Below are 12,925 nucleotides of genomic sequence, written 5' to 3' on the forward strand. Positions count from 1 at the left end.
CTCAATTGGGCCCAAAGTGTGCCAAGAAAATATCCCAGACACCATTTTACTACCACCACCAGCCTCAACCGTTGATACAGGGCAGGATGGATCCATGCTTTCATGTTGTTGACTTCAACAGTAGATGGTGCTTTAGGCTAGTTTTTGATGGTGCTCTAGACTAGTTTTTAACAACAAATGGCGCACTAGGCTTGTTTTTAACAACAGATGGGGCTTCAGGCTATTTTTTAACAGCAGATGGTGCTTTAGGCTAGTTTTTAAATAGCAGATGGTGCTCTAGGCTTGTTTTTACCAGCAGATGGTGCTTTAGGCTAGTTTTTGATGGCACTCTAGGCTAGTTTTTAACAGCAGATGGCAATCTAGGCTTGTTTTTAACAGCAAATGGTGCTTTAGGCTAGTTTTTGATGGCGCTCTAGGGTAGTTTTTAACAGCAGATGGCGCTCAAGGCTAGTTTTTAACAGCAGATGGTGCTTTAGGCTTGTTTTTAACAGCAGATGGTGCTTTAGGTTAGTTTTTGATTGTGCTCTAGGGTAGTTTTTAACAGCAGATGGTGCTCTAGGCTTGTTTTTAACAGCAGATAGTGCTTTTGGCTAGGTTTTGATGGCGCTTTAGGGTAGTTTTTAACAGCAGATGGCGCTCAGCTTGTTTTTAACAGCAGATGGTGCTTTAGGCTACTTTTTGATGCTGCTCTAGGGTAGTTTTTAACAGAAGATGGTGCTCTAGGCTAGTTTTTAACAGCAGATGGTGCTTTAGGCTAGTTTTTAACAGCAGATGGTGCTTTAGGCTAGGTTTTAACAGCAGATGGTGCTTTAGGCTAGTTTTTAACAGCAGATGGTGCTCTAGGCTAGTTTTTAACAGCAGATGGTGCTTTAGGCTAGTTTTTAACAGAAGATGGTGCTCTAGGCTAGTTTTTAACAGCAGATGGTGCTCTAGGCTAGTTTTTAACAGCAGATGGTGCTTTAGGCTAGTTTTTAACAGCAGATGGTGCTTTAGGCTAGGTTTTAACAGCAGATGGTGCTTTAGGCTAGTTTTTAACAGCAGACGGTGCTCTAGGCTAGTTTTTAACAGCAGATGGTGCTTTAGGCTAGTTTTTAACAGAAGATGGTGCTCTAGGCTAGTTTTTAACAGCAGATGGTGCTCTAGGCTAGTTTTTAACAGCAGATGGTGCTTTAGGCTAGTTTTTAACAGCAGATGGTGCTTTAGGCTAGGTTTTGATGGTGCTCTAGGCTAGTTTTTTAACAGCAGGTGGAGCTCCAGGCTAGTTTCTAACAGCAGACAGTGCTCTAGGCAATTTTTTTTTTTTTTTACGACAGATTGAGCTTTAGGCAAGTTTTTAACAGCAGGCAGTGCTCTAGGCAAATTTTCAAACAGCAGAGGGAGCTTTTGGCTAGTTTTGTAACAGCAGATGGAGCTCTAGGCTAGTTTTTGATGGTGCTTAAGACTTGTTTTTAACAGCAGATGGAGCTCTAGGCTAGTTTTTTAACAGCAGGTAGGGCTCCAGGCTAGTTTTTAGCAGCAGAAAGTGCTCTAGGCTATTTTTTAACTGCAGATGGAGCTTTGTGCTAGTTTTTAACCGCAGAAGCCGCTCTAGGCTAGTTTTTTAACAGCAGATGGAGCTTTAGGCTAGTTTTTAACAGCAGACGGTGCTCTAGGCTAGTTTTTGACTGCAGTTGGTGCTCTAGGCTGCACCAAAAGTTAAATTAACTCAAGTGCAAGTCAATTGCACCCTAAAAAGGTGTCTGCATGGGTAAAAAAACTCTGTAGTAGCATGTATGGCAGATGTAATTGTACCGAAAATTGAATGTTTAAAAATAACGACACACTAGTGTAAATGTCTTATTCTTTGGAAATGCATGCAAGTGGATTTGAATTAATGTATGGTTTTCTTTGGCAGCCCAGTCTTTTCTCGACTAACCAAACACTTTCAGGTGTCAGATAATACAATATTAGAGGCTGGCATTATGTAAATTCATTACAAACCTGCATTTGTGCAGTGAGTGGAATACTGATGGGTTCAGGTGCTTCAGATTATTTATTTATTTATTGGGAGAAAATAAATCCATTGATCTTTGCAGACCTTTTACATTAATTACACACTATATGAAATATGTAGCATCTAAAAAGGCACAATGGACCACTTTAAAGGATGCAAAACATGCACAGACCTTTTCATAAACAGATAATGCGTATGGAACTCAACATAACCTATAGCCAAACAAAAAAATGACATGAATTATAAGTAATTATTCCATTACATATGTGCCGTTTTCCTCGTTCTCTTTGTTTGCATTGAAAGCCATTAATAAGCACTCTGTCAACATGACAAGCTCGATGAAAGCCAATTGTCAGCACTTTGCGATGGTTACCATGAATACAAAACCCTCATTTATGACAAAGTCTCATGATTATGACCTGACATGTGGATGAATCCATGCTTTTGGAGCAGATAACAGGCTGAGAGTGACAGTCTGACATTCAAAGAGACAGTGTCACTGGACATTACAGTATGATAAACACACTGTAAAATATATCTGTTAATCAACAGTTTACTTTTTTGTGATTTACAAGTGTTTATTTATGGTTGTGAATTGCATTATGGGATGTTGATCTCAGCTCTGTCAACTTTTGATGTTGAAAATTCAACTCTACTGTTTAACAAAGCAACTTTTATCGACATTCTAACAGTTTGAAATAATTTAATGCATAAGAAATAATATAGAGAGAAATAAAATAACAGAAAATGTTCTGGCAATATATTACAAAGTTTTTTGTAGCATATTATACAACACCACCCGGTGATGCCAACACCAAGATGCCACCCGGGGTGATCGCCCATATTGCCCATGCATGCCTAAATCCGTCACTGTTTTGAGTGCTGAAGCAAAATGAACCAATGAATGAACAGTATATTAATTATGTCAACTCTGTTGATAAGTGATATTTTAATATTCCACTCTGTGATATTTCAGCACATTTCTCATTCACTTTTTAACAACAATAATATGATGAAAACACAATAAATTGTGTTTTAGATGTGTCATGTGGTATCAGGTTTGAGGTTAGCATCTTGAGCTAAAAGCACACAAAGGTTGAAAATATCAACTCTGTTACCGTCAACCCTGTTTAAAAGGCTTACCAATAAGTAAAATAACAATTACAACAGAATCGAATGTTTCCCATCACATTTTAAGCATTTCACATTGTATACATTGATAATGATTTGCGAAATGATGGCTCAGTGGTTAGCGCTAACAGCTGGGTCAGTAGATGTTTCTGTGTGGAATGTTAAAGTTTCTCCTTGTTTCAAAGCATTTAAAAACAATTTTAACATTTTATATAAATCTATAAAACATGTAAAAACAAAAGGTGCCTCAAAACTCTCTAAACCAAGGGTCACCAATCTCGGTCCTGGAGGGCCGGTGTCCCTGCAGGATTTAGCTCCAACTTGCCTCAACACACCTGCCTGGACGTTTCAAGTGTACCTAGCAAGACCTTGATTAGCTTGTTCAGGTGTGTTTGATTAGGGTTGGTGCTAAAATCTACTGGACACCGGCCCTCCAGGAACAAGTTTGGTGACCACAGCTCTAAACTGTTTGTCAGCTTATTTGGACTGACCCCCCTGAATGTAATGTATTTTTTGTATTATTTAAGGTTTATTTATGTTATTATTATTATTTTGTACTGTTTTGTTTATTATATGCTGCTTGGATGTAATGTTATATATCAGGGGTCACCATTAGCGTCCCTGGAGGTTCGGTGCCCTGCAGGGTTTAGCTCCAACTTGCCTCAACACACCTGCCTGGGTGTTTCAAGTAAGACCTTGATTAGCTTGTTCAGGTGTGTTTGATTAGGGTTGGAGCTAAAATCTGCAGGACACCGGACCTCCAGGAACAAGTTTGGTGATCTCTGTTATATATGTTTAACAATGGAAGTTGAAAATGCCTGTTTGTTATTTGAAGGTTAAAAAAAAGTATCTGTGTGGAGTTTGCATGTTCTCCACTTGTTGGCGTGGGTTTCCTCCTGGTTTCCCTCACAGTCAAAAAACATGCGCTATGGGTAAATTGGATTAACTAAATTGGTCGTAGTGTATGAGTGTGTGTGTGTGTGTGTGTGTGTGTGAATAAGTGTGGATGTTTCCCAGTGATGTCTTGCAGCTGAAAGGGCATCCATTGTTTAAAACATATGCTGGAATAGTTGGTGGTTCATTCTGTTGGGGAGACCCCTGATAAAACAAAGGGACTAAGTAGAAGGAAAATGAATGAATGAATGATAATGGATTCATTGTTTTTTTGTATATCATTACTGTTCAAGGATAAGAAATGGATACGCTGAAAATGCATACACAATTCTGGAATGAGTCATCAGACATCAGTTTTCTATGAGGAGTTGACTTGTGAAATCCTTCACCTTTAAAAACACAGAATTACCGATCCTGATTATTCAGTTGCTGCATTTTGCTGTCAATATTTTTGTAAAACGACTGCTGAACTGCACTGACTTTTGACCCAAGCTATTGATTTCCTGCAGCTGTGCTAGTTTTGCAGTCGTGTTCTTTCTAAATACATTTCTATGCTGATCAATACCTCTTCTCATATGTGTAATTGTTCATTTGTTTTCATGAAGAGACTGTATTCATCAGTAAACATGTAACTATGCAACATTCATTCATTCGTTTTCCTTCGGCTTAGTCCCTTTATTCATCAGGGCTCGCCATATATAACTTACCCAGCATATGTTTGCCCTTTCAGTACTGAGAAACATCCATACACACTTATTTAAACACATACACTAAGGCCAATTTAGTTTATTCAATTCGCCTCTAGACCATTTTGAGGGATGTAAACAATAACAATGGTACTTCCTTTTATACATTTTTTACATTTCCAGAGCTTCCAATAATCCAAAAAGGTCCACATGTTAATAAGTAATGTCATGGCAGCCATTTTAACATTAAGATATGATTAAATTGCCTCCTGTGCAGTTATAAAATAGTTTAGCAACAAGCAGGAAATGTTCATGGTCCAGTGACATGACCACATTGAAATGGCTATAGTGTATGTCTTTGGACTCAAGGGGAAACTGGAGCTTCCAGAGAAAACCTACGCCAACACTGGGAGACAAAGCAAACTCCACACAGAAAATGCCAACTGACTCAAAACAGCAACCTTTTTGCTGTGAAGTGACAGTGCTAACCCGGCGAAACATTGTGCCACCCTTTGTAAGCCAACATAAAGTTAGAATTATTATCCCCCTTCGAGATTTTTTTTTCTTTTTTAAATATTTCCCAAATTATGTTTAACAGAGCAAGGAATTTTTCACAGTATGTCTGATAATATTTTTTCTTCTGGAGAAAGACTTATTTGATTTATTTCGGCTAGAATAAAAGCAGTTTTAGATTTTTTAAACACCATTTTAAGGTCAAAATTATTAGCCCCTTTAAGCTATATTTTTTTCCCTGATAGTCTATAGAACAAACATCATTATATAATGGCTTGCCTAATGACCTAATTGCCTAATAATAATAATAATAATATTATATATATATATATATATATATATATATATATATATATATATATATATATATATATATATATATATATATATATATGACAAATCAAGTATTATTTTAACTAATATGAAACATTAAAAACATTTTTGTTGCTTGAAATAACATGATACAAAATTAAAGGAAGGTTACTTGATTTCATGCAGCTGCCAAATCAACATTACTATTTTCATTTAATTATTTTTGACGTATTAAAATACCTTAACCTGAAAATACCTAAAAACCTGACTTTAAAAATAATAATTATAATAATAAAGACATTTAAAAAAAAGGAAAAATAATTTTAAGTTAAAAACTTTTTTTGTATTGCAAAGGCCACAAAAATCACCCTGCACAACTAACAAAATATTTTATTTAGTAACAACAGTAAACTCTTTTTTTTCTTATAAGGGCTGGTTTTGTGACGGCTGTACTTTAAAATATAATGATAAAATAATATTAAAATCTTAATATAATCTTTATTCAAGTGATGAAAGATTTTGAAGCTCTAACCGTAAACAGAGCTACAGTAAGGTCACACCTGCTTGGTAAAAAAAAAGCTTGGAAATGATTTAGCGGAAAAAATATCCATTAGAAATTTAAAAGTAATCAAAAATATGTCAGATGTAATTAGTTACTTTACTAACAAGTAATTGAAAAGGTACGCTACTTATTTTATTTTAAATAGGGTAATTGTAATCTAGAATCTATTACATTTCCAAAGTAACCTCCCCAACACTCCTTATCAGGCTATTTAATAAGTGCATCCGTGTTTAAATCTAACAGTTAATGCTGTAAGTTTCATAGTACACCAGAATTAAGTTTGTTTAAATTAGTCCTACATTATTAGCTTGTTTGTGCTGATCGTGACCAAATTCTTCGACTAACAACTCATTTAGTTCAAATACACAACTTGAATTCCTCTGAATACATTAGCCAATGTGATACTGCATGTGTAATGAGATCCTACATCTCCCAGAATTCACTGAGCGCAAACACTAGCCAATCCAGTTTCGCAGGGCTGTAAGCGCGTAATTCGAAAAAGCATCTTTTCAGCCAATAAACTGACGCCTTTTTGTCCGTTTAGTATCACTGACCAATGCCGCGTTGAGGTTTACACGAAGGCCAATCAGAACGCGGTATCAGCCTCAATGGGCGTAGTCGTATAATGACCAATAAGCGCTAAGAGTTGATGTTTAAACTGTCCGCGCAGGCGTGGCTAAGCGCCGGGGGGAGGGGTTTGATGGAAGTTGCATGGTTGAGGCAGAGGAGAGTTGTGTTTTAAACAGTCCAACGCCTGTAGCTAACAGGAATTTAGTAACTTAGGTTAATCAGCAAGACTGATTATATTAATCAAGAGTCTAAGTCTCATTTTCAGTTGACTGTGAAGCATCATTGCTGTAAGCTGACTTTCCCTGATCCCTCCTTGAAATGAAAGCGGGCGGTAAGTGACTAATTTTGTTAAATGATGCATTTCCTGTCAACAAATGCTTATAACTTCGTAAGTTCATATTTTATAAACATTGAGAAGCATCTTTGTTTATATTTTATCATAACCGCTAATGTAGGTTAAAGGTTGGTGAGTAAAATTATAAACTAGTCGAGACTTAACGTTAGGGTTGTTGCTGGGTCGTTATTTTCGTTGATATAAACTTAATTTGCTTTATTTAAATGAAGTGTTATATTAATGAAATATGCGTTGAAGATTACTTCATAAATATCAATGTAGTATCTGGTAAAGTTCGGTCAGTTACTTTCTATCCCATGATTGGTTTACCAATAAGGAGGGAAAACTGCCCAGTGGATGCTAACATGTCAGTTCTGCTGTTTAAGAGCTAATATAATCAGGGTTATTAGGTTAATCTGTTTTCTTTTTGTGTTTTTACTGCTTTAAAACTCCTTTAAATGAATTTATACTCGAAAACCAATATCAATTATGTCTAACGTGTTCTATATTTCGCAATGCTGCATCTTTCTAGTGTACCATGGTAATACCATGTTTGGAATGTACCATCTTAATGTTTAAAGTGCCTAGGTATTGGATGAAAATACTATTTTGTGAGAGAAATATTTGTGTTTTATTAATACTACAAATATTTGTATTATAATATGAAATTAATATTTTGTCACCATAGTATTGCTATGTTTATGCCATGGTAAATATTCAAGCTTAAATAGTTTTTACCACACACACAAAACCATGGATTATATGTACAGAAAATACTTGATTTTTGATTACATGTAATAAAAATCGTCACATGAATAACAGAAATACAATCCAATAGTGTCTAAATGCTAAACAAAATGCATTAATTCAACACAAAACATGAAAAATACTTTTATTTTATCAGTGCTTAACCAAAAAGATGACTTTTTTTGCATTTAACTGCACATTTTGATATCTAGTTAGTAAAGTGGTTAATGTAAAGCAGATTAGCAGAAAAAAAACTATTATTTAAAGAACTATTATGAAATAAAACATGACCCAGTTATTAATACTGCTACTTCTACTAACAGTAATCTCAGATTGTCTAGTTAATTCATTATTCAGTACAATATGGCAAATATCAACACATTAGGGAATTTCTTTTCGGTCTTTTAATAATAATATTTATAATGAGTTTATATATTAAAGAGCATGCAACAAGGAAACTATGAGCTAATGTCATTAAATTTCTCCTTTCGCCATCTCTTGCACTCCACTGTCGCAGGGTTATTGCTGAGTCGTTAAGCAGAGTTTCGTTAAAATAAACTTAATTTGCTTTATTTAAATTAAGTGTTCTATTAATGAATAATGCATTGAGGTTTACTTCATAAATATCAATGTAGTATCTGTTAAAGTTCGTCAGTTACTTTCTATCCCTTGATTGGTTTACCAACAAGGAGGGAAAACTACCCAGTGGATGCTAACATGTCAGTTTTGCCATTGAAGAGCTAATATAATCATGGTTATTGTATTAATCTGTTTTCTTTTTGTGTTTTTAGCTAATTTAAAAGAGTTTATACTCAAACTGATATAAATTACATCTAATAATAATAATAATAACAATAATCTCAGAATGGCTAGTTATTTCAAATTTCAGTACAATATGGCAAATATCAAAACACATTAGGGAATTTCTTTTAGTCCTTAAAATAATAATAATAATAATGATGCTGAATAAGGATTTGATGACTTGTTTTCCTGCATTTATATATCAAAGATGCAGCAACAAGGAAACCTGTCAGCTAATGTCATTATATTTCTCCTTTCGGCATCTCCACTGTCATACAGTTGTGGCTGTCGCTTTGCAGAAGTTTGTTGATTATAAACTTTAATATGCCTTATTTAATTTGTATTATATTAATAAAATATGTGTTAAAGTTTACTTCATAAATGTTAATGTAGCACCCGGAGGAAACCCTCGCCAACACAGGGAGAACATGCAAACCACACAGAAATGCCAACTGACCAAGTCGGCACTTAAACCAGCAACCTTCTTGCCGACAGTTCTAACCACTAAGTCACCTTGCCACCCTAAGTTAATGATCAAATATTAAATTGAAATATCAATCTTTTAATATACAGTTTAATATACAAATTTAAAAATAGTTTTTGTGAACAAATTTTTTTTTCAATTCATATATTTGTGTATCGTCTCGTATTGAAATTTAGTTTGATCTTATGTAATGTGTTTATGTATATTGATCTTGCCGTGAAATAGCCATAAGTTACTGATGTGACTTTTTAAAAAAAAGTTTAAGATGAAAATAAATGAGTGAATTTCTTTTAGGTCTTTTAATAATAATAATGCTTACAAATCTTTGGCTAATTAATGATTTTTTTGTGTTTGTGTCTAAGAATATGAGACAGGGAAATCAATGAGCTTATGTCATTAAATTTCTCCTTTCTGGTTCTCTAGCGCTCCACTGTCGATGTGCAAAATGTTTTTCTCTCCCTGTGCGGAAGCGGGTGCGAAAGCGAGCATCTGCCGTCTCGCTGCTTTCCCTGCCTGAAGAGCTTCTGGTGTTCGTCCTCCAGTGTCTCTCTGCCGAGGATCTCCTCTCCGTCAGAGCTGTACGTCCAGCCACTAAACAAGCATCCAACCTCATTTGCACTCATTTACAAGTTTTCATAGTGTTGAGTCTCATGTGACCCCCACAGGTTCATTCTCATCTTTGTGACATTATCGATACTAACGCGAGTATCTGGGCACGAGTGAGTTTCAAAGACCGCTGGCCGGCTCCTGATACCGTTTGGCTCTTTGAGAGGTATGTGTTTTTGAGGCTGGGGGAAAGATGGGTATATATAGGGGTCTTCAAGCATCAAAACAAGGGATAGTTCACCCCAAAATGAAGTTTGCTCACACTGCAATTGTTTTAAACTTGTTGGACTTTCTTCTGTTGAACACAAAAGAAGCTATTTTGAAGAGTGTTGGAAACCTGCAACCTTTGACTCGCATTGTAGAAATACCAATACAGGTTTCCAGCATTCTTCAAAATATCTTATTTTGTGTTCAACAGAAGAAAGACAGTCATAAATGTTTTGAACCGCTTGAGGGAGAGTTAAAAAGTGAGGAAACGTTCAGTTTTTTGGGTGAACTATGCCTTTAATGAAAGATGAAGAAATTAAGTTAGATTTTTTTTATCATCTCTTATTGAATATGAACTTGTTTTTATTCTGTAATATGTTTAATCCATTTTGATTATGCTATAAAATAGCCATAAATTGCTGATGTGGACATGAATATTCTAATCAAGCATTAGCTAATGTATTAAAGTGTATTATGCAGGGTTCCTATGGGGTAAGATTGCACGTTTACTGGTACTATGGTACTATCGTGATACTATGGCTCAAATACTGGCTGTGAAACTAGTTTGTAAACGGTAGTATCGTCATTAACGGTCTATCTACAATACATAATGTTGCATGTGGGAAAATTCACTAAAATGCTCATAGGTTTGTGCAACAACAGACCATTTTATTTGAATAGTCTGTGGAGCCCTTAAGATTGCAAGTCTGTGTAGAATTCACTTCTTTTACAATAGCTTATTGCACATTTTCTGACGTTTCAGTTCGAACGCACATCTGAATGAGTTCATTTCTGGTTCTGTTCATATGATTTAGTAGCTACAACAACCACAACAATCTCTTTAAAAAAAAAAAACTCCCAAATGTGACTCCCAAAGTAACATTTTGAATTGCTTTGGATTCTGATAAGACCTTACCTGATTGTTACCTAAAAAAAACTATAGATAAGGAACCCTAAAGAGCAACAGAAAACATTGAAAAAATTATAACCACTTCATATGAGCTAATTTTGCGGGAAAAATACTAGAGGTGCTCCGATCAGGATTTTTGGGGCCGATTACCGATCTCTTTAAGCCATATACTGATCACCGATTACAGGGTCTAAGTGAAGTCGTTTATTAGTCATGTTTTTAATAATGTACAAAACAAATATCATATGACAACTGCATTTACTGGTGAGCAACATTCCAACCTAAAACATCGCAGTCTGCTTGGTTACATATTAGAAACAGTTTAGAACAGAGATGCCAAAGTTGGCCTATGATAACCTTTGATTTGGCCTTCATCCCCTGTGTGAAGGGAGGCAAAGTGTTGGGGGTAAGGCCTTTAATACACATTGTCATTTCTAATTTTAATGCAACCTTTCATTTGTTTGATTTATTGTTAAGCTACAAAAAAGCATATTTGCATTAAATATTTTAATTAAATGTTGTGAATTAATTAGATTTTTTAATGAACATACTGTTGGTCAATGGATAGAGCACAATTCAGAAGTCATCGGTGAGTAAATCAAGGAAAAGGCAGGCGCAGCTTGACATTAAACTTGTAAATTAAATATATAAAGAGTAGTTAGTTAATATGATTTAAGTAATGTTTTTGAATTATTTTAAAATCATTCAGGAGATTAACCATGGCAACTTTGTAATACAGTTTGATATGTTTACCATTGGCTCACGGCCCTCAATTAAGTTGGTTCTTGGCTCTTTATTAGAAAAAGTTTGGGCACTGCCAGTACAAATACTTTTTTCAATAATAAGGGATTTATGAATTCAATTCAATAAGCCTATATTTACATCTAAAATATAGTATTTCTGACAATTTTCTTTATTTCATAGATTTGAGTTATGAATTACAATATCGCTATACAGTGTTGAATTAATGGTATCACGACAACCCTGCTATGGGTCATGGAGTTTCTGAAAAATGGAATTGTAAAAAGCCTATTTTAGACATTAAAAGTCAGAGAAGAAAAAAATATATATTTTTATTTATTTAGTTTTCAAGTCATGAAATAGCAATGAATTTTTGTTTCTTTAAATGATAGTTTATATCTCAGTGTGTCCGCAGGATCTTAAAGTCTTAATGTCTTTAAGAACGAAACGAAACACCAAAACACATTTTTTGAGCTGTTGACAGTCGTATATGTGTCCCACACTGCTAAGAACACTATTAGGACACCTATATTTCACTAAAAAGTGTAAATTGGTTGTTTTTGCGTTATTTCAAGCAAATTCGTACTTCCTGTTTGAAACAAATTTTTGAAGCTGCGTCACGGTCATGACATAATAGCGTGTATTCCAGCGTGCAGACTGGGCGTCTGTGCCAGAGTGTGTCTTATTACGTCTTACAGTGTGATGCATTAATGCATGAGTAAGACTTGGTTCAAACCAATCAGCGCGCTCTATTGTGCAACTTCATTAATATTCATTAGTGTCACCGTCTTTACACCACAGAGACGCCACGTTGTGTTGGCAAAACAAGCGTGAAGTGTTGCTTTTACAGTTTGCTGCCATTAAGTTTCGTTTTCATTTTCTCTCTGTGAGAGCTCATCTGGATCACGTGTGGATTACAGAATACGCGACGCTCGACAACAATAATTTACGTGTCTAAGGGGGATTATTGTTTACCTGAGAGCTGTTCTCATCTGCAAACGCTGAAATCCGGATTACGGATGTAGTCTTCTCTTCATAAAGACGCGGCTCTAGTTGCTGGTGATTGTTCTGTCTCTACAGATTTGGTAAGTGAGCGACCAGTGCTCTTTGTATATTCAGTTTGTTCGTATCGAATTAAGTTAACTATTGCATTGAGTGCAAACATGTTAGCACCGCATTTAGTGACCGGAATAACACACGCGGCTTTCGGACGCTACCTGCCGTGTGCATCTAAGTTTCCGGGAAATGCTGAGTTTTTTTTCTCTCATTCGCCGTGCGGTATCAAACATTGCATGAAAAATACACGGTTAGAGCAGATCTTCGAATCAAATATCTCATTTGTCGCGAGGGGCATGAATGAATTCCCTGAATGAAAGAGCCAAACTGCAGTTAAAGTCCAACATTTAATAATTTGGCAAATAATTCGACTACAGA

The 12,925-nt window shown here is 35.4% G+C and overlaps 2 protein-coding genes across 4 annotated transcripts in view; one reads left to right on the top strand and one right to left on the bottom strand.

Moving 5' to 3' along the window:
* Positions 1–12,925, bottom strand: part of pdgfab (platelet-derived growth factor alpha polypeptide b) — a 679,118-nt gene that overhangs the window by 251,182 nt on the left and 415,011 nt on the right. The window lies entirely within an intron of this gene.
* Positions 6,794–12,925, top strand: part of ccnf (cyclin F) — a 146,648-nt gene continuing 140,516 nt past the window's right edge. For 2 of the 3 annotated variants that reach the window (XR_015479486.2, XR_015479485.2), the window contains exons 1-3: positions 6,794–6,992; positions 9,451–9,605; positions 9,693–9,799. Coding sequence is in view for 1 of the 3 variants with exons in the window: in NM_207048.1 (NP_996931.1) it covers positions 6,980–6,992; positions 9,451–9,605; positions 9,693–9,799 (275 nt within the window). In the remaining 2 variants the exon portion in view is untranslated. The remainder of the gene's footprint in view (positions 6,993–9,450; positions 9,606–9,692; positions 9,800–12,925) is intronic. The other variant, NM_207048.1, reaches the window with a different exon arrangement.

This window comes from Danio rerio, chromosome 3 (assembly GCF_052040795.2).
Source record: "Danio rerio strain M-AB ecotype USA chromosome 3, GRCz13ab, whole genome shotgun sequence".
In the NCBI taxonomy this organism is placed as follows: Eukaryota; Metazoa; Chordata; class Actinopteri; order Cypriniformes; family Danionidae; genus Danio; species Danio rerio.